Genomic DNA, 27,506 nt, shown 5'->3' with positions numbered 1-27,506 from the left:
GAGGCACAGGTGGGCGGGATAAATTTTGGGAGTACATGTCTGAGGTTCGCTAGGACTGGAGGTCAATCATCTCAGCTCCAGAACATCACTGCAGGAGTTCCTCAGGGTAGTGTCCTAGGCCCAACCATCTTCAGCTGCTTCATCAATTACCTTCCTTCAATCATAAGGTCAGAAGTGGGGATGTTCGCTGATGATTGCACAATGTTCAGCACCATTCGCGACTCCTCAGATACTGAAGCAGTCCGTGTAGAAATGCAGCAAGACCTGGACAATATCCAGGCTTGGGCTGATAAGTGGCAAGTAACATTCGCGCCACACAAGTGCCAGGCAATGACCATCTCCAACAAGAGAGAATCTAACCATCTCCCCTTGACATTCAAAGAACAAAGAACAAAGAAAATTACAGCACAGGAACAGGCCCTTCGGCCCTCCAAGCCTACGCCGATCCAGATCCTCTATCTAAACATGTCGCCTATTTTCTAAGGGTCTGTATCTCTTTGCTTCCTGCCCATTCATGTATCTGTCTAGATACATCTTAAAAGATGCTATCGTGCCCGCGTCTACCACCTCCGCTGGCAACGCGTTCCAGGCACCCACCACCCTCTGCGTAAAGAACTTTCCACGCATATCCCCCCCTAAACTTTTCCCCTCTCACTTTGAACTCGTGACCCCTAGTAATTGAATCCCCCATTCTGGGAAAAAGCTTCTTGCTATCCACCCTGTCTTTCTCTCTCATGATTTTGTACACCTCAGTCAGGTCCCCCCTCAACCTCCGTCTTTCCAATGAAAATAATCCTAATCTACTCAACCTCTCTTCATAGCTAGCGCCCTCTATACCAGGCAACATCCTGGTGAACCTCCTCTGCACCCTCTCCAAAGCATCTACATCCTTTTGGTAATGTGGCAACCAGAACTGCACGCAGTATTCCAAATGTGGCCGAACCAAAGTCTTATACAACTGTAACATGACCTGCCAACCCTTGTACTCAATACCCCGTCCGATGAAGGAAAGCATGCCGTATGCCTTCTTGACCACTCTATTGACCTGCATTGCCACCTTCAGGGAACAATGGACCTGAACACCCAAATCTCTCTGTACATCAATTTTCCCCAGGACTTTTCCATTTACTGTATAGTTCACTCTTGAATTGGATCTTCCAAAATGCATCACCTCGCATTTGCCCTGATTGAACTCCATCTGCCATTTCTCTGCCCAACTCTCCAATCTATCTATATTCTGCTGTATTCTCTGACAGTCCCCTTCACTCTCTACTACTTCACCAATCTTAGTGTCATCTGCAAACTTGCTAATCAGACCACCTATACTTTCCTCCAAATCATTTATGTATATCACAAACCACAGTGGTCCCAGCACGGATCCCTGTGGAACACCACTGGTCACACGTCTCCATTTTGAGAAACTCCCTTCCACTGCTACTCTCTGTCTCCTGTTGCCCAGCCAGTTCTTTATCCATCTAGCTAGTACACCCTGGACCCCATGCGACTTCACTTTCTCCATCAGCCTACCATGAGGAACCTTATCAAACGCCTTACTGAAGTCCATGTATATGACATCTACAGCCCTTCCCTCATCAATCAACTTTGTCACTTCCTCAAAGAATTCTATTAAGTTGGTAAGACATGACCTTCCCTGCACAAAACCATGTTGCCTATCACTGATAAGCCCATTTTCTTCCAAATGGGAATAGATCCTATCCCTCAGTATCTTCTCCAGCAGCTTCCCTACCACTGACGTCAGGCTCACCGGTCTGTAATTACCTGGATTATCCCTGCTACCCTTCTTAAACAAGGGGACAACATTAGCAATTCTCCAGTCCTCCGGGACCTCACCCGTGTTTAAGGATTCAATGGCATTGCCATCGCTGAATCCCCCACTATCAACATCCTGGGGGCTACCATTGACCAGAAACTGAACTGGAGTAGCCATATAAAAACCGTGGCTACAAGAGGAGGTCAGAGGCTAGGAATCCTGTGGTGAGTAACTCACCTCCTGACTCCCCAAAGCCTGTCCACCAACTACAAAGCACAAGTCAGGAGTGTGATGGAATACTCTCCACTTGCCTGGATGGGTGCAGCTCCAACAACACTCAAGAAGCTCGACACCATCCAGGACAAAGCAGCCTGCTTGATTGGCAAACCATCCGCAAATATTCACTCCCTCCACCACTGACGCTCAGTGGCAGCAGTGTGTACCATCTACAAGATGCACTGCAGCAACTCACCAAGGCTCCTTAAACAGCACCTTCCAAACCCGCGACCTCTACCAACTAGAAGGACAAAGGCAGCAAATGCATGGGAACACCACCACCTGCAAGTTCCCCTCCAAGTCACTGACCATCCTGACTTGGAACTATATCGCCGTTCCTTCACTGTCGCTGGGTCAAAATCCTGGAACTCCCTTCCTAAACGCACTGTGGGTGTACCTACCTCCCATGGACTGCAGCAGTTCAAGAAGGCAGCTCACCACCACCTTCTCAAGGGCAGTTAGGGATGGACAATAAATGCTGGCCAGTCCATCGACACCCACATCCCATGAATGAATTTTTAAAAAAGATGTAGCTGCAGTAGCGTGTGGGGGGGGGGGGGGGGGGTGGGTTGGTTGGGGAACGCAGGATGGAACTCGGGGCTGGCGTGGGCTGGAGCTGGGGTAGGATAGGGTAGGGGTCAGGATAAGGCAGTGGGCCACATGAATTGGATAGGGACACAGAACACATGTGCGTGAAGATCAGCCCCTTCACGAGGGAAACTCCCGTCTCTCACGGTTACGGTTCCCCTAGGACTGATGCCTTTCTCCTGTATCACAGGGAGACTCCACCGAGCTTTGGGTAACCGGCAGGACAGAGAAGGAGGCGCGAAGAAATGCAGCGAAGCAGCACAGAATGGAGGAGAGTGAGATCACATTGACACAGGGTAACAAACAGCAGTGACCTGTACAGTACTGACCCGGTCCAGGACTGGGGGGGGTGTGTATGTCTGTACAGTACTGACCCGGGCCAGGACTGGGTGTGTGTGTGTGTGTGTACGGTACTGACCCGGGCCAAGATTGGGTGTGTATCTGTACGGTACTGACCCGGTCCAGGACTGGGGGTGTGTGTGTGTATACAGTACTGACCCGGGCCAGGACTGGGCGGGGTGTGTGTGTGTGTGTGTGTACAGTACTGACCCAGGATAGAAACATAGAAAATAGGAGCAGGAGTAGGCCATTCGGCCCCTTGAACCTGCACCGCCATTCAATACAATCATGGCTGATCATCCAAACTCAGTACCTTATTCCCGCTCTGTTCCCGTATCCCTTGATTTCTTTAGCCCTAAGAACAATATCTAACTCTTTCTTGAATATATTTAATGATTTGGCCTGAACTGCTTTCTGTGGTAGAGAATTCCACAGGTTCATCACTTCCTGGGTGAAGAAATCCCTCCTCATCTCAGTGCTAAATGGCTTACCCCTTATCCTTGAATTGTAACCCCTTTTCTTGGACTCCCCCGCCATCGGGAACATCCTTCCTGAATCTAGTCTGTCCAGTCCGGTTAGAATTTTGTAGGTTTCTATGAAATCCCCTCTCATTCTTCTAAATGCTAGCGAATACAAGCCTGATCCACCCAATCTCTCTTCATACGTCAGTCCTGCCATCCCAGGACTCAGTCTGGTGAACTTTCGCTGCACTCCCTCCATAGCAAGAACATCCTTCCTCAGATAAGGAGACCAAAACTGCACACAATACTCCAGATTTGGTCTCACCAAAGCCTTGTATAATTGCAGCAAGACTTGCTTGCTCCTGTACTCGAATCCTCTCGCTATGAAGGCCGACATACCATTTGCCTTCTTAACTGCCTGCTGCACCTGCTTGCATGCTTTCAGTGTCTGGTGCACAAGGACACCCAGGTCTCACTGCACCTCCCCCTTTCCCAATCTATCGCCGTTCAGATAATAATCTGCCTTTCTGTTTTTGCCATCAAAGTGGATAACCTCACATTTATCCACATTATACTGCATCTGCCATGTATTTGCCCACTCACTCAACCTGTCCAAATCACACTGGAGCTTCTCTGCATCCTCCTCACAGCTCACACTCCCAATCAGCTTTGTGTCATCTGCAAACTTGGATATATTACATTTAATTCCCTCATCTATATCATTAATATATATTGTCAATAGCTGGGGTCCTAGCACCGATCCCTGCAGTACCCCACTAGTCACTGCCTGCCACTCTGAAAAAGACCCGTTTATTCCTACTCTTTGTTTCCTATCTGCCAACCAGTTCTCTATCCATTTCAGTACCTTACTCCCAATCCCATGTGCTTTAATATTGCACGCTAATCTCTTATGTGGGACCTTATTGAAAGCCTTCTGAATGTCCAAATACACCACATCCACTGGTTTTCCCTTATCTATCCTCAAAAAATTCCAGTAGATTTGTCAAGCATGATTTCCCTTTCGTAAAGCCATGTTGACTTTGTCCGGTCATGTCATTGTTTTCCAAGTTGCTCTGCTGTGACATCTTTTATAATGGACTCTAGCATTTTCCACACTACTGATGTCAGGCTAACCGGTCTGTAATTCCGTTTTCTCTCTGTCTCCTTTTATAAATAGTGGGGTTACATTACCATTGGAACTGTTCCAGAATCTATAGAATTTAGGAAAATGACCAGCAATGCATCCACTATTTCAAGGGCCACTTCCTTAAGTACTGAGAGTGGGTGTGTGTCTGTACAGTACTGACCCGGGATGGGACTGCGTGTGCGTGCGTACTGACCCAGGCCAGGACTGGGTGTGTGTTTTTCTGCTGTACATTACTGAGCTGTGGCGGCCCACGTTAGTTAGTGTCTGACCTGAGCCTGAAGTCCTGTGTTCTCATGTTTTTTCCGTGGTTCTTCTGTCCCACAGATGCCGATGTCCTGGACACCTGGTTTTCCTCAGCTCTCTTCCCATTTGCTGCTATGGGATGGCCACGAAAGGTGACTGACCTGCAACTGTGGTGGGAATGGTGACCTCTGACCCCCGGACCCTGGCCACTGCTCCTTCCTGGTTACTCTTCGGAACTCAGGGAGGCTTTTTGTTTGCCAGGGCTCTGGGTAGTCTGAAGGTCATGGGTTCCGACTCCACTCCAGAGACGTGAACACATATCTCGGCTGAAAATCTCAGTGCTGTACTGAGGGAGTGCTGCACTGTCAGGGGCAGTAATGAGGGAGTGCTGCACTGTCAGGGGCAGTAATGAGGAAGCGCTGCACTGTCAGGGGCAGTAATGAGAGAGTGCTGCACTGTCAGAGGGGCAGTACCGAGAGAGTGCTGCACTGTCAGAGGGGCAGTACCGAGAGAGTGCTGCACTGTCAGAGGGGCAGTAATGAGGGAGCGCTGCACTGTCAGAGGGGCAGTAATGAGGGAGCGCTGCATGTCAGAGGGGCGGTAATGAGGGAGCGCTGCACTGTCAGAGGGGTGGTAATGAGGGAGCGCTGCACTGTCAGAGGGGCGGTACCGAGGGAGTGCTGCACTGTCAGAGGGGCAGTACCGAGAGAGTGCTGCACTGTCAGAGGGGCAGTACCGAGAGAGTGCTGCACTGTCAGAGGGGCAGTAATGAGGGAGCGCTGCACTGTCAGAGGGGCAGTAATGAGGGAGCGCTGCATGTCAGAGGGGCGGTAATGAGGGAGCGCTGCACTGTCAGAGGGGTGGTAATGAGGGAGCGCTGCACTGTCAGAGGGGCGGTACCGAGGGAGTGCTGCACTGTCAGAGGGGCAGTACCGAGAGAGTGCTGCACTGTCAGAGGGGCAGTACCGAGAGAGTGCTGCACTGTCAGAGGGGCAGTACCGAGAGAGTGCTGCACTGTCAGAGGGGCAGTACCGAGAGAGTGCTGCACTGTCAGAGGGGCAGTACTGAGGGAGCGCTGCACTGTCAGAAGAACTGTACTGAGAGAGCGCTGCAGTGTTGGAGAGGAAGTACTGAGGGAGCGCTGCACTGTCAGAGGGGCAGTACTGAGAGAGTGCCACATTGTCGGCGACTGACCTCATTACAGCCTTGGTCCAAACATAGATAAAAGAGCTGAATTCCAGAGGTGAGGTGATAGTGACTGCCCTTGACATCAAAGCAGCATTTGACTGAGTATGGCATCAGGAGCCCTAGCAAAACTGGAGTCAATGGAAATCAGGGGGAAAACTCTCCGCTGGTTGGAGTCGTACTTGCACAAAGGAAGATGGCTGTGGTTGTTGTAGGTCAAACATCTCAGCTCCAGAATATCACTGCAAGAGTTCATCAGGGTAGTGTCCTAGGCCCAACCATCTTTAGCTGCTTCATCAGTGACCATCCCTCCATCTTATGGTCAGAAGTGGGGATGTTCGCTGATGCTTGCACAATGTTCAGCACCATTCGCAACTCCTCAGACCCTGAAGCAGTCCGTGTAGAAATGCAGCAAGATCTGGACAATATCCAGGTTTGGGCTGATAAGTGGCAAGTAACATTCGCCCACAGAAGTGCCAGGCAATGACCATCGCCAACAAGAGAGAATCTAGCCATCTCCCTTTGACATTCAATTGCATTACCATCGCTGAATCCCCCATTATAAACATACAGGGGGTTACCATTAACCAGAAACTGAACAGGGCAAACCAGATAAATACTATGGTTACAACAGCAGGCCAGAGGCTGGGAATTCTGCAGCGAGTAACTCACCTCCTGACTCCCTAAAGCCTGTCCACCATCTACAAGGCACAAGTCAGGAGTGTGATGGAATACTCTCCACTTGCCTGGATGGGTGCAGCTCCAACTACCCTAGAAGCTCGACACCATCCAGGACAAAGTAGCCCACTTGATTGGCACACCATCCACCACCTTCAATATTCACTTCCCCCACCACCGACGCACAGTGGCAGCAGTGTGTACCATCTACAAGATGCACTGCATCAACTCACCAAGCCTCCTTCGACAGCACCTTCCAAACCCGCGACCTCTACCACCTAGAAGGACAAGGGCAGCAGATGCATGGGAACACCACCACCTGCAAGCTCCCCTACAAGTCTCTCACCATCCTGACTTGGAACTATATCGCCGTTCCTTCACTGTCGCTGGGTCGAAATCCTGGCACTCCCTTTCTGGCAGCACTATGGATCACATTAAATCTGTGTCCTCTGGTTACAGACCCTCCTGCCAGTGGAAACAGTTTCTCCTTATTTACTCTATCAAAATGCTTCATGAGGCTGAACACTTCGATGAAATCAACCCCAAACCCTCTTTATTCTGAGGAGACACCACCACCTTCGGCAGTCTCTCCACGAAACTGAAGACCCTTACCCCTGAGATCTTACTTTGTGCAAACTGGCTCCTGCGTTTCCCTACATTGCAGTAGTTGGAACATTTCCCATGTGATTCATTGACTTTGAAGTGTTATGGGATGTCCGGAGATATTGACAGGTGCTGTATAACTGCGACTCTTTCTGTTAACCAACAGAGGGCTGATTTGAGCAACTTCTACCCCAACTCGCTGCTGGAGACGGGAAGTGACCTCATCTTTTTCTGGGTGGCAAGGATGGTGATGCTAGGTCAACAACTGACGGGAGAGCTGCCCTTCCAACAGGTGGGTGTCTGGGGCGCGCCAGGCGGGTTAGCGATCGTGAAGCAGCGAACCCCAATGCCCCCAGTCCCGAAACGTAACCCGCAATACCCTCTGTCCATTCATAGCATCTCCGGGAGTCTTCCCCCCACCCCCCTTCCCTGCCTCGCTGGGAGTCTCCCCCGCCACCCCCTCTCCTCCTCCTCGCTGGGAGTCTCCCCTCCCCACCTCCCTCTCCCTACTTCCCTCTCCCTACCTCACTGCGAGGTTCCCCTCCTCCCCCTCCCCTGCCTCGCTGGGGGGCTCCCCTCCTCCCTTCCCTATCTCGCTGCGAGGCTCCCCTCCTCCTCTTCCCCCTCCTCGCTTGGAGGCTCCCCTCCTTCCCCTCCCCCGCCTCGCTGGGAGGCTCCCCTCCTCCCTGCCTTGCTGGGAGGCTCCCCTCCTCCCTCCCCCCTGCCTCGCTGGGAGGCTCCCCTCCTCCCTCCCCCCTGCCTCGCTGGGAGGCTCCCCTCCTCCTCTTCCCCCTCCTCGCTTGGAGGCTCCCCTCCTTCCCCTCCCCCGCCTCGCTGGGAGGCTCCCCTCCTCCCTGCCTTGCTGGGAGGCTCCCCTCCTCCCTCCCCCCTGCCTCGCTGGGAGGCTCCCCTCCTCCCTCCCCCCGCCTCGCTGGGAGGCTCCCCTCCTCCCTCCCCCCTGCCTCGCTGGGAGGCTCCCTTCCTCCCTCCCCCCTGCCTTGCTGGGAGGCTCCCTTCCTCCCTCCCCCCTGCCTTGCTGGGAGGCTCCCCTCCTCCCTTCCCCGCCTCGCTGGGAGGCTCCCCTCCTCCCTGCCTTGCTGGGAGGCTCCCCTCCCCCCTGCTGTGCTGGGAGGCTCCCCTCCTCCCTCCCCCCGCCTCGCTGGGAGGCTCCCCTCCTCCCTCCCCCTGCCTCGCTGGGAGGCTCCCCTCCTCCCTCCCCCCTGCCTTGCTGGGAGGCTCCCCTCCTCCCTCCCCCCTGCCTTGCTGGGAGGCTCCCCTCCTCCCTTCCCCGCCTCGCTGGGAGGCTCCCCTCCTCCCTGCCTTGCTGGGAGGCTCCCCTCCCCCCTGCCGTGCTGGGAGGCTCCCCTCCTCCCTCCCCCCGCCTCGCTGGGAGGCTCCCCTCCTCCCTCCCCCTGCCTCGCTGGGAGGCTCCCCTCCTCCCTCCCCCCTGCCTTGCTGGGAGGCTCCCCTCCTCCCTCCCCCCTGCCTTGCTGGGAGGCTCCCCTCCTCCCTTCCCCGCCTCGCTGGGAGGCTCCCCTCCTCCTTCACCAGGATACACCCCCTCCCCCACCCCACCTCTGGCTCTCACTGAACATTTTCTGCCTCTGTTCTGCTGCAGGTTCTCTTTCACTCCATGGTGCGAGACGCACACGGGCGAAAGATGAGTAAGTCATTGGGCAACGTCATCGACCCATTGGATGTGATCAGTGGGATCTCGCTGCAGGTAATGAACACTGCTGGAGGGTGGGGCGGGAGACAATCTGCAGTCCCTCACTGTCTGTCTCGTGCATGCTTTACCTGCTGGCTCTTTGCCCTCTTTCCGCTCTGTACCTGTGCTCGCTCTATACACCCTCTCTTCCTGCGCCCACCTCCTACTCTCTACAGCCTCTCTACCAATTCTCTTCCTGTGCCCACTTCCCACTCTCTGCCTCCTCTCCTGTGTCTGCTTCCCACTCTCTACACCTTCTCTACCCACTCTCTTCCTGCGCCGACCTCCTACTCTCTACACCCTCTCTCTTCCTGTGCCTGCTTCCCACTCTCTACAACTCTCTACCCACTCTCTTCCTGTGCCCACTTACCACTCTCTACACCCTCTCCGTCCACGCTCTTCCTGTGCCCAACTCCTACTCGCTACACCCTCTCTGCCTACTCTGTTCCTGTGCCCACTTCCCACTCTCTACACCCTCTGCCCACTTTGTTCCTGTGCCCACCTCCCATTCTCTACACCTTCTCTGCCCACTCTCTTCCTGTGCCCACTTCCCACTCTCTACACCTTCTCTGCCCACTCTCTTCCTGTGCCCACTTCCCACTCTCTACACCCTCTCTGCCCACTTACTTCCTGTACCCACTTCCCACTCTCTCTGCCCACTCTCTTCCTGTGCCCACTTCCCACTCTCTACACCCTCTCTGCCCACTTACTTCCTGTACCCACTTCCCACTCTCTCTGCCCACTCTCTTCCTGTGCCCACCTCTTACTCTCTACACCCTCTCTGACTGCTCTCTTCCTGTGCCCACCTCCAGCTCTCCACACCCTCTCTGCCCGCTCTCTTCCTGTGCCCCCCTCCTACTCTGTACACCCTCTCTGCCTACTCTCTTCCTACTCTCTTCCTGTGCCCACTTCCCACTCTCTACACCCTCTCTGCCCACTCTGTTCCTGTGCCCACTTCCCACTCTCTACATCCTCTCTGCCCACTCTGTTCCTGTGCCCACTTCTCACTCTCTACACCTTCTCTACCCACTCTCTTCCTGTGCCCACTTCCCACTCTCTACACCCTCTCTGCCCGCTCTCTTCCTATGCCTGCTTCCCACTCTCTGTACCCTCTCCGCCCTCTCTCTTTTGGTGCCCACTTCCCACTCTCCACGCCCTCTCTGCCCACTTCCTGTGCCTCAGACGTGTTTGCTGCTGCTTCTGTCTCTCCAGTCAAACTATCCCTCTCTGGTCCCGCCTCCGTTACGCTCCAGCCCTACAGTAATTTGCTCGGTGTGTTGAAATGTCACTCCCTGGTTGTTCCAAGTAATGAACCCTGTTCCTTTTCAGCGTCTCCACGAGAAGCTGCTGGAGGGGAACCTGGATCCTCAGGAACATCGCATCGCCCAGGAGGGACAGGTGAGCGAGCAGACCCTACTCCAAGTCTCTGCTAACTCCAGCTGCACCCACCTCACTGTCCAACCCGCACTGATTCCTTTTGACCCAGGAGGGGCAGGTGAGTGGTGGGACCCTGCTCTGACCCACGTCAATCCCACCACCCCCCACCCGCCACAATAATAAGGACACACATCCCAGTTACCCTAGTGCGGGAAGAACTGGTTTGCTGAGCCAGGCTCAGTGTATACATTGCAGCTTTAGGCTGGTAAAGCCAGACAGATGCTTCATCAGTCTGGACAATTGGGGCATGGCCGAGCGGTGCCAGGAAGTGAATTCCAGACACCAGTGTCGGGGGCCTGTCACCGGTAGAGCTAGTCAGCTGCTCGGAGCCTGTTGCCGGGCAGAGAGCAGGTAGGGGGAGCTCCTCGCCCAGACCGTGGCCGCACACTCATCCCAGCAACTGGTACTACCAGCAGGTGGCTCGCTGGCCAGTGGGTACCGAATCCTGGATACATGAACTACATCGAATTACATAGAACGTGCAGCACGGAAACAGGCCATTCGGCCCAGGTGGTCTGTGCTTCCCCTGAAATGTTCACCTCTATACTGTTCACCTCAACCACTCATTGTGTGAATGAATTCCTCATTCGAACCATTCCCTGGGTAAAGAAGATTCCCCTCAGTTCACTGTCGGATTTATCTTATACTTATGGCCACTAGTTTTAGATGTGCTTGTGAGGGTAAATTATTACTCCTGAACAGAAGTTAGGCACTGTGCTTAAATTGAAATGTACTAACCTGAACAAAAATGATCTCAGTAGTGACTGGAGGATTAACCATAGGAAGCTGAATACTTTATTCAAGATATAACAGGCTGCAAATATTCGCTGTCAGCCTGAAAATTTCTCTTCGCAAAACCCGAATAATTTTTTTTTAAAAAAAGGATTAATTTCAGTGCAATTGCAGGAACTTGTCAATTTCAAATTTATTATCTCTTTTGCAAAATTCTGCTTCAGGCGACTTGCAACCAGAAGAGAAATCAAACAGTGCGTGTAATATCATTACAGCTCCCTCCAGTATAATGGGCATGCGGAATCAGTTCCCAGCAGTTAATGTGGCTCTTAATGGGAATAAGGGATATAAGGATAATTAATTCCAGGCACTGATTTCTGCAAGACTTCCTGGCAGCTTGAACCAAAATCCACAGAAATTAGTGAATCTGTTATTAAGAGTTCTCATCCAACTGCAACTCATTGTGAGTAATGATTCCTGCGGCTTTTGTCCAACAAGCTATAAAGTTGTGGCTGATGTACTTGTTGACTTGAGTTTTCCTATTTGCGTAATGACTTCCTGGTACCAAATCCATCCATAAGCATGCTTTAATATCTTGCAATCATTGATTTATCCAGCTCGAAACACATTTTTATTATCTCCGAATCCCTTGCAAGGTCGGAGCTGAGATTGTACATGTGAACAGGTCTGTATTTTAGGGCCAGGGTATCCACTTGACCACTTTTGACAGCCTGAATCATCCCTCTCCTTTGTTTGAACGGATAGGGGGAATACAAAAATCACAGGCCTGTGAGTGCATGGAAGAAAATCCTGACCCTGTGCTTGAAGGTAAAGAGTTTGTGGGGAACCTTTGTAATGGTGAAGGCTCACTTGCAGTGACAGTACCTCGATCTATCAGTAGTCATATGACTTGAGTATCACTGGCAGACTGATGGTTTGATGAAATTGAGATGGTGTTCAAATTTGCTAACAGTGAATAGGCCATTTGACTGGAAATGACTGGATTTTGGCTTATGGTCCTGCAACTGTCAATTTCTCACTGCACCTCTGCAGACTACTCCATCTCTACAAATCTGTCCACTCCTGACACTTCATTACTCTGACTATGGTCTTTTGTGTATTTTCCCCCTCCGTTTCATACCAGCATTGGGAGGAGGGTGGGGGGGGAGAGAGGTGTGGTCTTCAGCCTTCTCCATCCTCCTTTGGAAATCCCTTCCTAAACTTAGCCATCTCTCCACCTCACTCGCCTTCCTTTAAAAACCTTCTCAAAATTACATAGACTTACATGCAATATGCATCACAGAAACAGGCCATTCGGCCCAGCCAGTCCATGCCTGCATTTAGACTCTACTTGAGCCTCCTTCCATCCTTCCTCGTCTAACTCTATCAGTGTAACCCTCTCTCTCCTCGTTCCTCTTTCACTTATGTGGGTTCCCCTTAAATGGATCTATACTGTTCACCTCAGCCACTCTCTCTGGTAGCGAGTTCCACATTCTCACCACCCTCTGGGTAAAGAAATTTCTACTCAATTCCCTATTGGTGACTTTCTCATACTGATGTTCCGTAGTTTTGCTCTTCCCCACAAGTGGAAACATTCTCTCTCTGTCTACTCTGTCAAAAACTTTCATAATATTAAAGATCTCTATTCGGTCGCGCCTCTTCTGAAGCGAAAAGAAACCCAAGTACAAAAGCAAAATACTGCGGATGCTAGAAATCTGAAATACTCAGCGGGTCTGGCAGCTTCTGTGGAGAGAGAAGCAGAGTTAACGTTTCAGGTCAATGACCTTTCATCAGAACTGGAAAACGTTCGAGACGGAACAGGTTTTAAGTAGGTAGAGTAGGACGTAGATCAGACCCACTGGCCGTCCATGTCTCCGCTTTAAAGACGTCTGCAAATACGACATGAAGTCCTGTGACATTGTCCACAAGTCATGGGAGTCAGCTGCCAGTGATCGCCAGAGCTGGCGGAGAGCCATAAAGGTGGGGCTAAAGAGTGGCGAGTCAAAGAAACTTAGCAGTTGGCAGGAAAAAAGACAGAAGTGCAAGAAGAGAGCCAACTGTGTAACAGCCCCGACAACCAATTTTATCTGCAGCTCCTGTGGCAGAGTCGGTCACTCTAGAATTGGCCTTTATAGCCACTCCAGGCACTGCTCCACAAACCACTGACCACCTCTAGGCGCTTACCCATTGTCTCCCTAGACAAGGAGGCCAAAGAAGAAGAAGAGTAGGACGCAAAGAAGAAAAAGGGAAGGTCTGTGATCAGGTGGAAGGTGGGGAAGATTAAATGACAATGGATTAAATGAGAAAAGAGACCCAAACTGTTTATCCTGTTCTGCTAAGTATAACCTAGCAAATGATGGGATGGGTCGTTGACAGCAGCACTTGCTCAGCAATAACCTGCCCATTGACTCTCAGTTTGGGTTCCGCCAGGGCCACTCAGTTCCTGACCTCATTACAGCCTTTGTCCAAACATGGACAATAGAGCTGAACTCTAGAGATGAGGTGAGAGTGACTACCCTTGACATCAAGGCAGCATTTGACCAGGTTTGGCATCAAGGAGTGCTAGAAAAACTGAAGTCAATGGGAATCAGGGGGAAAACTGTCCACTGGTTGGAGTTATACCTAGCACAAAGGAAGATGGTTGTGGTGGTTGGAGGTCAATCATCTCAGCTCCAGAACATCATTGCAGGAGTTCCTCAGGGTTGTGTCCTAGGCCCAACCATCTTCAGCTGCTTCATCAATAACCTTCCTTCAATCATAAGGTCAGAAGTGGGGATGTTCGCTGATGATTGCGCAATGTTCAGCACCATTCGCGACTCCTCAGAGACTGAAGCAGTCCGTGTAGAAATGCAGCAAGAACTGGACAATATCCAGGCTTGGGCTGATAAGTGGCCAGTAACATTCGCGTCACACAAGTGCCAGGCAATGACCATCTCCAACAAGAGAGAATCCAACCATCTCCCCTTGATGTTCAATGGCATTACCATCGCTGAATTCCCCACTATCAACATCCACTGTCAGGAATGTGATGGAATACTCTCCACCTGCCTCAATAAGTGCAGCTCCAACAACACTCAAGAAGCTCGACATTATCCAGGACAAAGCAGCCCGCTAGACTGGCACCCCATCTACCAGCTTCAACATTCACTCCCTTCACCACCAACGCACAGTAGCAGCAGTGTGTACCATCTACAAGATTCACTGCAGCAACTCACCAAGGCTCCTTCGATAGCACTTTCCATACGCGCGGCCTCTAACACCTAGCAGGACAAGGGCAGCAGATACATGTGAACACCGCCACCGGCAAGTTCCCTCCAAGCCACACACCATCCTGACTTGTAACTATATCACCATTCCTTCACTGTCGCTGGATCAAAATCCTGGAACTCCCTTACAGCACTGTGGGTATAGCTATCTCACATGGACTGCAGCGGTTCAAGCGGCTTTTACCTTCTGGGAGCGGAGCGGACCTGTGGGGAGAATGCCGAGAGCGGAGCCTATAAATCGACCCCGAGGATCGAGGCCCAGTCCCTTACCTTCCGGGAGCGGACCTGTGGGGAGAACGCCGAGTGCGGAGCCTATAAATCGAGACCGAGGATCGAGGCCCAGTCTCTTATCTTCTGGGAGCGGAGCGGACCTGTGGGGAGAACATCGAGAGCGGAGCCTATAAATTCAACCCGAGGATCGAGGCCCAGTCTCTTACCTTCTGGGAGGGGAGAGCAGAGCAGTCGGAGCTCTTCCAGTGCGCCAGAGTTTTGAAGAAAAAAAGCCAACAATGACGTCAGAGGAGAGCTGCAAGGTGATTGGTTGGTGAGTCACTGCTGTTAGTGTATTTAAATATCTTTTAAAAAAGGGGAAAGTTTTTTTTGTTGAGAAAAAAACCTCTGGGTGATAAGGTGAGTACTACTAAAGTTTTTTTTTTAATTCATTGTAACTTATTAAGGACTTTAGATTGGAGTGGGTAGAACAAGGCCCCTAGTGTAATTAGTATTTTTTTATTAAGAGAGTAACTAGCTAATCTAAAGGTAAGTCATGACAGGAGAGCTCAGCCCTGAGATATGCTCCTCCTGCGCTATGTGGGAAATCAGGGACGATTCCAGTGTCCCTGATGACCATGTGTGCAGGAAGTGTATCCATCTGCAGCTACTGGCAACCCACATTATGGAGCTGGAGCTGAGGGTGGATTCACTGTGGAGCATCTGCGATGCTGAGGAAGTCGTGGATAGCACGTTTAGTGAGGTGGTCACACCGCAGGTAATGGCTGCACAGACAGAAAAGGGATGGGTGACCACCAGACGGAGTAGTAGGCGTAGGCAGGTAGTGCAGGAGTCCCCTGTGGCCATCTCCCTCTCAGATATACCGCTTTGGATACTGTTGGGGGGGATGGCCTCCCAGGGGAAAGCAGCCAAGTTCGTGGCACCACGGAGGGCTCTGCTGCACAGCAGGGGATGAAAAGGGGTGGAAGAGCTATAGTGATGGGGGATTCTATCATAAGGGGTGCAGATAGGCGTTTCTGTGGCCGCAAACAAGACTCCAGGATGGTATGTTACCTCCCTGGTGCTAGGGTCAAGGGTGTCTCGGAGTGGCCGCAGGACTTTCTGAAAGGGGTGGATGATCAGCCAGAGGTCGTGGTCCATATTGGTACTAACGACATAGGCAGGAAGAGAGATGAGGTCCTGCAAAGTCAATATAGGGAGTTAGGCAGAAGGTTAAAAAGCAGGACCTCTAGGGTTGTAATCTCAGGATTACTCCCTGTGCCACGTTCTAGTGAGGGTAGGAATAGGAGGATAAGGCAAATGAATGCGTGGCTGAAGAGCTGGTGTAGGCGGGAGTGCTTCAGCTACTTGGATCATTGGGATCTCTTCTGATGCAGAGGTGACCTGTACAAGAGGGACGGGTTGCATCTGAACTGGAAGGGGACCAACATCCTTGCAGGGAGGTTTGTTAGTACTACTCGGGAGGGTTTAAACTAGTCCGGTAGAGGGGTGGGACCCAAAGTAATAGTCTCTCCGATGAGATAGTTGAGGCAAATGTAGAGGTTAATGCAAACAAGTCCAGTAGGCAGGCCGGCAGGGGCAGGACAGGGAGCGTGTAAGGTCTGGTAGGCTAAACTGCATTTACTTTAATGCAAGAAGCCTTACAGGTAAGGCAGGTGAACTCAGAGCATCGATCGGTACATGGCATTATGATATTATAGCTGTTACGGAAACGTGGTTGAGGGATGGGCAGGACAGGCAGCTCAATGTTCCGGGGTATCGATGTTTCTGGCGTGACAGAGGTGGAGGTAAGAGAGGAGGGGGAGTTGCACTATTGATTAGGGAGGACATCACGGCAGTACTTAGAGAGGATATCCCGGGGGGAACGTCCAGCGAGGCCATAGGGGTAGAACTTAGAAATAAGATTTTGATGGGATTATACTATAGGCCCCCCAATAGTCAAAGGGAATTGGAGGAGCATATATGTAGGGAAATCACAGATAGGTGTAAGAATTATAAGGTTGTAATAGTGGGTGATTTTAACATCCCTAATATTGACTGGGACTGCCTTAGTGCTAAGGGATCAGATGGGGAAGAATTTGTTAAGTGTGTCCAGGATAGTTTTCTGAAGCAGTATGTGGATGGCCCTACTAGAGAAGGGGCTACACTCGACCTCCTCTTAGGAAATGAGGCTGGGCAGGTGGTTGATGTGTCAGTGGGGGAGCATTTTGGGACCAGTGACCATAACTCTTTTAGCTTCAAGATAGTTATGGAAAAGGATAGGACTGGTCCTCAGGTTGAAGTGCTAAATTGGGGGAAGGCTAATTTCAATGGCATCAGACAGGAACTCTCAAAAGTTGAATGGGAGAGGCTGTTTACAGGTAAAGGGACGTCTGGCAAGTGGGAGGCTTTTAAAAGTGAGATAGGAAGAGTTCAGGGCCGGCATGTTCCTGTTAGATTGAAGGGCAAGGCTGGCAAGTTTAGGATTGCTTGGTTGACGAGGGATATTGAGGGTCTGGTCACGACAAAGAAGGAGGCATATGTCAGGTATAGGCAGCTGGGATCGAGCGAGTCCCTCGAGGAGTATAGGGGATGTAGGAGTACACTTAAGAAGGAAAGTAGGAGGGCGAAAAGGGGCCATGAGATTTCCCTGGCAGATAAGATAAAGGAGAATCCTAAAAGATTCTATAAGGATATTAAGAGTAAAAGGGTAGCTAAGGAGAGAGTAGGTCCCCGTAAAGATCAGTGTGTAATCTATATGTGCAGCCATGGGAAATGGGCGAGGTCTTAAATGAATACTTCTCGTCTGTATTTACCGTGCAGAAGGTCATGGAAGCTAGTGAGTTCAAGGGAGGGAACAGCGATATCCTGGAGCATATCAACATTACAAAGGAGGAGGTGTTGGAGGTTTTGAAGCACATTAAGGTGGATAAATCCCCAGGGCCTGACCAGGTGTATCCTAGGGTGCTATGGGAAGCAAGAGAGGAGATTGCTGGGGCCCTGGCAGAGATTTTTGTATCATCGTGAGCCATGGGTGAGGTACCGGAAGACTGGAGGATAGCTAATGTTGTGCCTTTATTTTAGAAGGGCAGCAGGGATAAGCCAGGGAACTACAGGCCGGTGAGCCTTCAGTGGTGGGAAAGTTATTGGAAGGGATTCTGAGAGACAGGATTTATATTCATCTGGAAAGGCAAGGTCTGATATGGGGATAGTCAGCATGGCTTTGTTTGTGGGAAGTCATGTCTCACGAATTTGATTGAGTTTTTTGAGGAGGTGACCAAGAGGATTGACGAGGGCAGGGCGGTGGACATTGTCTATATGGACTTTAGCAAGGCCTTTGACAAGGTCCCGCATGGTAGACTGGTCCAGAAGGTTCGAACACATGGGATCCAGGGTGAGCGAGCCAATTGGATACAGAGGGTGGTAGTGGAGGGTTGTTTCTCAGATTGGAGGCCGGTGACCAGTGGTGTGCCGCAGGGATTGGTACTGGGCCCTCTGTTGTTTGTCATATATATTAATGACTTGGATGTGAATGCAGATGTGAGAAGTGCACCCAACTCCAGCTCCTCACAGACCGCGTTAGGGAACTGGAGCTGGATGAACTTCGGATCATTCAGGAGGTTGAGGGGGTGATAGAGAGCAGTTATAGGGAAGTAGTGACACCTAAGTTACAGGATAAAGGTAGCTGGGTGACCGTCAGGGGAGGGAAAGGGAATAGGCGCACAGTGCAGGGATCCCCTGTGGCCGTTCCCCTCAATAATAAGTATACCGTTTTGGATACGGTTGGGGGGGACGACCTAGCAGGGGAAAGCCACAGCGGCCAGGTCTCTGGCACTGAGCCTGGCTCTGTGGCTCAGAAGGGAAGGGGGGAGAATAGGAGAGCGATAGCGATAGGAGATTCAATGGTTAGAGGAACAGACAGGAGATTCTGTGGTCGCGAACGAGACTCCCGGATGGTATGTTGCCTCCCGGGTGCCAGGGTCAGGGATATCTCGGATCGAGTCCACAGGATTCTTAAGGGGGAGGGGGAGCAGCCAGAAGTCATGGTACACATCGATACCAATGACATAGCTAGGAAAAGGGATGAGGACCTGAAAAGCGAATATAGGGAGTTAGGTTGGAAGCTAAAAGGCAGGACGAGCAGAGTAGTAATCTCAGGATTGATACCGGTGCCACGTGCTAGTGAGGCTAGAAACAGAGAGCGAGTGCAGCTGAACACGTGGCTACAGAGCTGGTGTAGGAGGGAGGGCTTCAGATATGTGGATCATTGGGATACCTTCTGGGGAAGGTGGGACCTGTACAAGAAGGACGGGTTGCATCTGAACTGGAGGGGCACCAATATCCTGGGCGGGAGGTTTGCTAGAGCTCTTCAGGAGGGTTTAAACTAGTTTGGCAGGGGGATGGGAACCGGAGCTACGGATCAGTGGATGGGGTAGCTGTTGAACAGGCAGATACAGAGTGCAGAGAGTCTGTGAGGAAGGTTAGACAGTTGACAGGGCAAAGTTGCAGCCAGTATGATGGGTTGAAGTGTGTCTATTTTAACGCAAGAAGTGTCAGGAATAAGGGTAATGAACTTAGAGCATGGATCAGTACTTGGAGCTACGACGTTGTGGCCATTACGGAGATGGGAATATCACAGGGGCAGGAATGGATGTTGGATGTTCCAGGGTTTAGATGTTTCAAAAGGAATAGGGAGGGAGGTAAAAGAGGTGGGGGAGTGGCATTGTTAATCAGGGATAGAATCACAGCTGCAGAAAGGGAGGTCCTCGAGGAGGGTTTGTCTACTGAGTCAGTATGGGTGGAAGTCAGAAACAGGAAAGGAGCAGTCACTTTATTGGGAGTTTTCTTTAGACCCCCCCAATAGCAACAGAAACAGGGAGGAACAGATTGGGAGGCAGATTTTGGAAAGGTGCAGAAGTAACAGGGTTGTTGTCATGGGTGACTTCAACTTCCCTAATATTGATTGGAATCTCCTTAGTGCAAATAGTTTGGATGGAGCAGATTTTGTCAGGTGTGTCCAGGAAGGTTTCCTGACTCAATATGTAGATAGGCCGACTAGAGGGGAGACAATGTTGGATTTGGTGCTTGGCAACGAACCAGGCCAGGTGGCAGATCTCTCGGTGAGAGAGTATTTCGGTGATAGTGATCACAACTCCCTGACCTTTACTATAGCCATGGAGAGGGACAGGAGCAGACGGGATGGGAAAATATTTAATTGGGGGAGGGGGAATTACAATGCTATTAGGCAGGAACTGGGGAGCTTAAATTGGGAACAGATGTTCTCAGGGAAATGCACGACAGAAATGTGGAGGTTGTTTAGGGAGCACTTGCTGCGACTGCTGGATAGGTCTGTCCCTATGAGGCAAGGAAGGGATGGTAGGGTGAAGGAACCTTGGATGACAAGAGATGTGGAACAGCTAGTCAAGAGGAAGAAGGAAGCTTACTTAAGGTTGAGGAAGCAAGGATCAGACAGGGCTCCAGAGGGTTACAAGTTAGCCAGGAAGGAACTGAAGAATGGACTTAGAGCTAGAAGGGGACATGAAAAAGTCTTGGCGGTTAGGATTAAGGAAAATTCCAAGGCATTCTACACTTATGTGAGGAACAAGAGGATGGCCAGAGTGAGGGTAGGGCCGATCAGGGATAGTGGAGGGAACTTGTGCCTGGAGTCGGAGGAGGTAGGGGAGGTCCTTAATGAATACTTTGCTTCAGTATTCACCAGTGAGAGGGACCTTGTCCTTTGTGAGGACAGCGTGAAACAGGCTGATATGCTCGAACAGGTTGATGTTAAGAAGGAGGATGTGCTGGAACCTTTGAAAGACATGAGGATAGATAAGTCCCCGGGGCCAGACGCGATATACCCAAGGTTATTACGGGAAGCGAGGGAAGAGATTGCCGCACCTTTGGCCATGATCTTTGCGTTCTCACTGTCCACTGGAGTAGTACCAGATGATTGGAGGGTGGCAAATGTTATTCCCTTGTTCAAGAAAGGGAATAGGGATAACCCTGGGAATTACAGACCAGTCAGTCTTACGTTGGTGGTGGGCAAATTATTGGAAAGGATTCTGAGAGACAGGATTTATGATTATTTGGAAAAGCATAGTTTGATTAGAGATAGTCAGCATGGCTTTGTGAGGGGCAGGTCATGCCTCACAAGCCTTATTGAATTCTTTGAGGATGTGACAAAACACATTGATGAAGGAAGAGCAGTGGATGTGGTGTATATGGATTTTAGCAAGGCATTTGATAAGGTTCCCCATGGTATACTCATTCAGAAAGTAAGGAGGCATGGGATGCAGGGAAATTTGGCTGTCTGGATACAGAATTGGCTTGCCCATAGAAGACAAAGGGGGTGGTAGTAGATGGAAAGTATTCAGTCTGGAGCTCGGTGACCAGTGGTGTTCCGCAGGGATCTGCTCTGGGACCTCTGCTCTTTGTGATTTTTATAAATGACTTGGATGAGGAAGTGGAAGGCTGGGTTAGTAAGTTTGCCGATGACACAAAGGTTGCTGGAGTTGTGGATAGTGTGGGGGGCTGTTGTAGGTTGCAACGGGACATTGACAGGATGCAGAGCTGGGCTGAGAAGTGGCAGTTGGAGTTCAACCTGGAAAAGTGTGAAGTGATTCATTTTGGAAGGTCGAATTTGAATGCAGAATACAAGCTTAAAGACAGGATTCTTGGCAGTGTGGAGGAACAGAGGGATCTTGGGGTCCATGTCCATAGATTGCTCAAAGTTGCCACCCAGGTTGATAGGGTTGTTAAGAAGGAGTATGGGGTGTTGGCTTTCATTAACAGGGGGATTGAGTTTAAGAGCCGCGAGGTTATGCTGCAGCTCTATAAAGCCCTGGTTAGACCACACTTGGAATATTGTGTTCAGTTCTGGTCGCCTCATTATAGGATGTGGAAGCTTTAGAAAGGGTGCAGAGGAGATTTACCAGGATGCTGCCTGGACTGGAGGGCATGTCTTATGAAGAAAGGTTGAGGGAGCTAGGGCTTTTCTCATTGGAGCGAAGAAGGATGAGAGGTGATTTGATAGAGGTGTACAAGATGATGAGAGGCATAGGTAGAGTGGATAGCCAGAGACTTTTTCCCAGGGCGGAAAGGGCTATCACCAGGGGGCATAATTTTAAGGTGATTGGAGGAAGGTTTAGGGGAGATGTCAGAGGTAGGTTCTTTACACAGAGAGTGGTGGATGCGTGGAATGCACTGCCAGCAGTGGTGGTAGAAGCAGATACATTAGGGACATTTAAGCGACTCTTGGATAGGTACATGGATGATAGTAGAATGAAGGGTATGTAGGTAGTTTGATCTTAGAGTAGGTTAAAGGGTCGGCACAACATCGTGGGCCGAAGGGCCTGTACTGTTCTGTGTTCTATAGGGGACATGATTAGTAAGTTTGCAGATGACACCAAAATTGGTGGTATAGTAGACAGTGAAAAAGGTTGTCTAAGGTTACAACAGGATATAGATAAACTGGGAAAGTGGGCAAGGGATTGGCAAATGGAATTTAACGTACACAAGTGCGAAGTGATGCATTTTAGGAAGTTAAACCAGGGCAGGACATATACAGTGAATGGCAGGTCCCTGGGGAGTGTTGTTGAGCAGAGAGACATTGGGGTGCAAGTACATAGTTCCCTGAAAGTGACAACACAGGTAGACAGGGTGGTGAAGAAGGCGTATGGCATGCTTGCCTTCATTGACGAGGCACTGAGTACAAGAGTTGGGATGTCATGTTACAGTTGTACATAACGTTGGTTAGGCCACATTTGGAGTACTGTGTGCAGTTCTGGTCGCTGCGCTACAGGAAAGATGTGATTAAGCCAGAGAGGGTGCAGAAAAGATTCGCAAGGATGTTGCCTGGTTTGGAGGGCTTGAGTTATAAAGAGAGATTGGATAGGCTGGGTCTGTTTTCCCTGGAGCGAAGGAGGCTGAGAGGGGACATGTTAGAGGTATATAAAATTATGAGAGGCATAGATAGGGTAGATAGGCAGAGTCAGTTTCCCATGGTCGGGGTGACTAAAACTAGAGGGCATAGATTTAAGGTGAGAGGGAGGAGGTTTAAAGGGGATCAAAGGGGTAAATTTTTCACACAAATAATAGTGGGTATCTGGAATGAGCTGCCTGAGGAGGTGGTGGAGGCAGGAACAGTAGCAACATTTAAGAGGTATCTGGACAGGTACTTGAATGAGCAAGGCATAGAGGGATATGGAATTAATGCAGGCAGGTGGGATTAGTATAGATAGGCATTATGGTCAGCATGGACGCGGTGGGCCGAAGGGCCTGTTTCTATGCTGTTTGACTCTATAAGAAGGCAGCTCACCACCACCTTCTCAAGGGCAATTAGTGATGGGCAACAAATGCTGGCCTAGCCAGCAATGCCCACATCCCATGAACAAATAAAAAAAGCCCTCTGTTATATCGGTGCATCTGTTTGGCCGAGCTTTTAGCTGCTGCTCCTAACCTTTGCCTGCTGGCTCAGCCTCCATTTTCCTACGTCCAAACTTTTCTCTCCTACGGCAGACTCTGAACTTTGTAGCTGCATGAATGACAAGTGCAATTTGAGGCTTGAATACCTCTGTAGCAGCAGGTGTATTAATGTCGGTGAAGCAAGTGAAACTGCTCAGTGAATGTACCAGTCAGTGGAATGTAAAGTTGGAGGTAAAGATTTATTCTTGAGTTAGAACAGATCTTTGCTTTATCAGTACGTGTTGGAGCATGGATTTTATTTTTCAATTTGTGTTGATCTCATAGGACGTCACTGTTCACTTGGTCAACAAATGTATGGGCATTGGCATCTTTTTATTTTTATCACACTTTCCAGGCTTTTGTCTTTCCAATGTGGCCCAACGCACCTTTATTAACAATTACTTGATGGAATCTTTGCTGGATAGCACAGTTACCAGCTATCACAAACACTGGAATGTACAGAATGCTTCATCTTTCTCAATAAATCTGAACTACAATTCTTGAGCACTAAGCATTCTCATCAGAGACCTCAGGTCTCCAGATAACCTGATACAATGCACAAAAGCAGAAAGAAACTACTATACAAGATTTGGGGCAAGCGCCATTCACTGAGGAACAGCACATCTTGCTGCTGCCTGCTCCAAAATAGCAGACATTTCTGAGTAATTTCAGACCTGGTGGCACGGCATGACAGTATATTTCTGATACTTTCTGAAAGATGCCTTTATGACGAGCACATGTGCAGTTGCTGTTGAGGACTGAGGTGAGGAGAAACTTCTTCACTCAGAGGGTTATGAATCTTAGGAATTCCCTATCCCAGAGGGTAGTGGATGCTCCGTCGTTGAATATATTCAAGACTGAGATCGATAGATTTTTGGAGTCTGGGGGAATCCAGGTCCGTGCCCTGATCACTTTCATTTTTCTTTGTCTCTTGGCAGAAACGGGATTTTCCACGTGGGATCCCGGAGTGTGGCACAGACGCTCTCCGTTTCTCCCTCTCTTCCTACAAGTGTCAGGGTAAGCAGCAATAGGAATTGAAATATGGATGTGCTTTCTCTCGAATACTCCGGTTAATCTTTCATCCTGTCTCCCTCTTTCCATATCTGTCTGATTCATGCATTCTGTCACCCTCTCTGTTGCGCACTCTCTTTCTCTGTCTCACTTTTTACTCTCATCTCTCTCACTCTTTCTTGCGCTGTCTCTCTCTGCACTTTCTCTCTTTCTCCCTCATCTCCCTTTTTCTCTCCCTCTCTGTTCCTCTCACCCTCTCCCACCCCCCACCCCCCCACCCCCCCCCACCACCCCAAACACCAGGAGAGGACATTAACTTGGACATCGCAACGTTCCTGAGCTCCCGAAGATTTTGTAACAAGATCTGGAATGCCATGAAGTTTACATTTTCCGCTCTGCCTGCAGATTTCCAGCCAAGGCCACCTGACATGGTGAGAGTCCTTGATGTGGGGATGTCTCGGGATGTGTGTATGAGCAGGGTAGGGGGGTGGTGTCTCTGTGCCTGAGGGGGTTCAGGTGTGGGGTGGTGGTGGGGGGGGGGGAATTGGTGCAGTTCCTGGGGTGGGAATGTCTGTGCGGGGGAGTGAGCGACTGACCCCAGTGACAACACTTGCAGTGTTGACGGTGTGTACGTGACCCCGGCTCCTGGGGCCATTGAGGTCACAGGGCCCCTTTCACGCAATGGCCCTGCAGGTTGGGATGACCAGGCCATCTTCCCAACATCTGGTGTATTGGCCTGTTTTCCAGGAGATAGTCCAGTGACGTTGGGGGTAGTTGGAAGGGTTTGTATGAAATGGGCTCGGGAAGCCGAGAGTGGGGGAGGGGGAGGGTGTGGAGGCCGGGGCCGATATTGGCCCCTGGCGACAGAGCATCACTCGTTCTAGTTGGGACGTGTCGCAGGGGTACCGTGCGGGTGCAGAACCAGAGCTATACCATTGGGTTTTTAAAATTAATTCTCAGGATGTGAGTGTCGGTGGCAAGGCCAGCAGTTACTGCCCATCCCTCGTTGACACAAGTAATGGTTTGATACGATTGAATACCTTGCTGGATCATTGCTGAAGGCACATGTCGGCCAGGCTGGACAAGGGGGGCAGATTTCCTTCCCTGTAGGACATTAGTGAACCACTTGGGTTTTTACAACAATCTGACAGCTTCATGGCCACTTTTATTGGTCACAGCTTTTTATTTCCAGATCTTTAAAAACTAAATTGCAGTTCTCAAATCGCCATGGTAGGATCTGAACTCCCGCTTTGCGGATTGCTGTCTGAATTGTTCCCATGTGGGTAACACCAAAGGCCCAGGATCTGCGGTGTAGTGAACATTCAGACCCAGGTCTGCTGGAGAGGTGGGGGCACACGGGGAGGAAGCGATTAATCGAATAGTGACTGGAAGTGATGGGGATTAACCTCTCGTGTGTCAGGTCCATCCAGAAGCTGCCATCGATCGCTGGATTCTCAGTCGGCTACTCCGCACCATCGCAGCCTGTGACAGTGGATTCCAGGAGTACGACCTCCAAGCAGTGACTGCCGCAATACACAAATTCTGGCTCCACGACCTGTGTGACGTTTACCTGGTGAGTGTGAGGCAGACACAAGTGATCAGTGTGTCCAGAGAGGATCTTGTCTTTTTTTTTGTCGTTCATTCATGGGATGTGGGCGTCGCTGGCTAGGCCAGAATTTATTGCCCATCCTTAATTGCCCTTGAGAAGGTGGTGGTGAGCTGCTTTCTTGAACCGCTGCAGTCCATGTGGGGTAGGTACACCCACAGTGCTGTTAGGAAAGGAGTTCCAGGATTTTGACCCAGCGACAGTGAAGGAACAGCGATATAGTTCCAAGTCAGGACGCTGTGAGGCTTGGAGGGGAACTTGCAGGTGGTCATAGAGTCCATAGAGTTGTACAGCACAGAAACAGGCCCTTCGGCCCATCGTGTTCCCATGCATCTGCTACCCTTGTCTTTTTAGATGGCAGAGGTTTGGAAGGTGCTGTTGAAGGAACCTTGGCGAATTGCTGCAGTGCGTCTTGTAGATGGTGCACACTGCTGCCACTGTGCATCAGCAATGAAGGGAGTGAATGTTGTAGATGGTGGATGGGGTGCCAATCAATTGGGCTGCTTTGTCCTGGATGGTATTGAGCATGAGCGTTGTTGGAGCTGCAGCCATCCAGGCAAGTGGAGAGTATTCCATCACACTGCTGACTTGTGCCTTGTAGATGGTGGACAGGCTTTGGGGAGTCAAGAGGTGAGTTACTCGCCACAGAATTCCCAGCCTCTGACCCACTCTTGCAGCCACGGTATTTATGTGGCTGGTCTAGTTCAGTTTCTGGTCAATGGTGACCCCCAGGATGTTGATGGTGGGGAATTCATTGAGGATGGAGATATTTGTGAAGTCACCTCCTCCAGTTAGTTGTTTAATTGTCCACCACCATTCACGGCTGGATGTGGCAGGACTGCAGAGCTTAGATCTGATCTGTTGGTTGTGGAATCGTTTAGCTCAGTCTATTGCATGCTGCTTCCACTGTTTGGCATGCAAGTAGTCTTGAGTTGTAGCTTCACCAGGTTGACACCTCATTTTGAGGTATGCCTGGTGCTGCTCCCGGCTTGCCCTCCTGCACTGTTCATTGAACCGGGTTGTTCCCCCTGCTTGATGGTACTGGTAGAGTGGGGAATATGCCGGGCCATGAGGTTACAGATTGTGGTTGAGTACAATTCTGCTACTGCTGATGGCTCACAGCACCTCATGGTTGCCCAGTTTCGAGTTGCTAGATCAGTTCAAAATCTATGCCATTTCACACTGTGGTCGTGCCACACAACACAATGGAGGGTATCCTCAATGTGTGGGTGGGACTTTGTCTCAAACAGTCAAGGAGAGATGCAGCACTGAAACAGGCCCTTCGGCCCAACGAGTCTGTGCTGACCATCGACCACCCATTTATACTAATCCTACTACATTAATCCCATATTCCTGACCACATCCCCACTTTCCCTCAATTCTCCTACCACCTACCTAAACTAGGGGCAATTTACAATGGCCAATTTACCTATCAACCTGCAAGTCTTTGGCTGTGGGAGGAAACCGGAGCACCCGGCGGAAACCCAAGCGGTCACAGGGAGAACTTAACTCCGCACAGGCAGTACCCAGAACCGAACCTGGGTCACTGGAACTGTGAGGCTGCAGTGCTAACCACTGCACCACTGTGCCGCCCCAAAGGGGTCTCCGCAAGGACTGTGTGGTGGTCACTCCTACCTATATTGTCATGGAATGATGCATCTGTGACATGCAGGTTGGTGAGGGCGTGGTCACGTAGGTTTTTCCCGAGCATTCTAGCAGCTATGTCCTTTAGGGCTTGGTCAGTAGTGATGTGACTGAGCCACTCTTGGTGATGGACATTGA

General features: G+C 50.5%; 1 protein-coding gene across 1 annotated transcript in view; it reads left to right on the top strand.

Annotated features, from left to right (window-relative positions):
* Positions 1–27,506, top strand: part of vars2 (valyl-tRNA synthetase 2, mitochondrial) — a 118,716-nt gene that overhangs the window by 81,319 nt on the left and 9,891 nt on the right. Inside the window, exons 17-24 of the mRNA XM_068008991.1 lie at positions 2,826–2,931; positions 4,907–4,977; positions 7,458–7,583; positions 8,910–9,014; positions 10,329–10,397; positions 24,046–24,124; positions 24,422–24,549; positions 25,539–25,691. Coding sequence (XP_067865092.1) covers positions 2,826–2,931; positions 4,907–4,977; positions 7,458–7,583; positions 8,910–9,014; positions 10,329–10,397; positions 24,046–24,124; positions 24,422–24,549; positions 25,539–25,691 — 837 coding nt within the window. The remainder of the gene's footprint in view (positions 1–2,825; positions 2,932–4,906; positions 4,978–7,457; positions 7,584–8,909; positions 9,015–10,328; positions 10,398–24,045; positions 24,125–24,421; positions 24,550–25,538; positions 25,692–27,506) is intronic.

The sequence above is a fragment of the Heterodontus francisci genome, chromosome 29 (genome assembly GCF_036365525.1).
Source record: "Heterodontus francisci isolate sHetFra1 chromosome 29, sHetFra1.hap1, whole genome shotgun sequence".
Taxonomy (NCBI): domain Eukaryota; kingdom Metazoa; phylum Chordata; class Chondrichthyes; order Heterodontiformes; family Heterodontidae; genus Heterodontus; species Heterodontus francisci.
The sequence above is the reverse complement of the archived record's forward strand: the minus strand, read 5'-3'. Positions and strand labels throughout refer to the sequence as shown.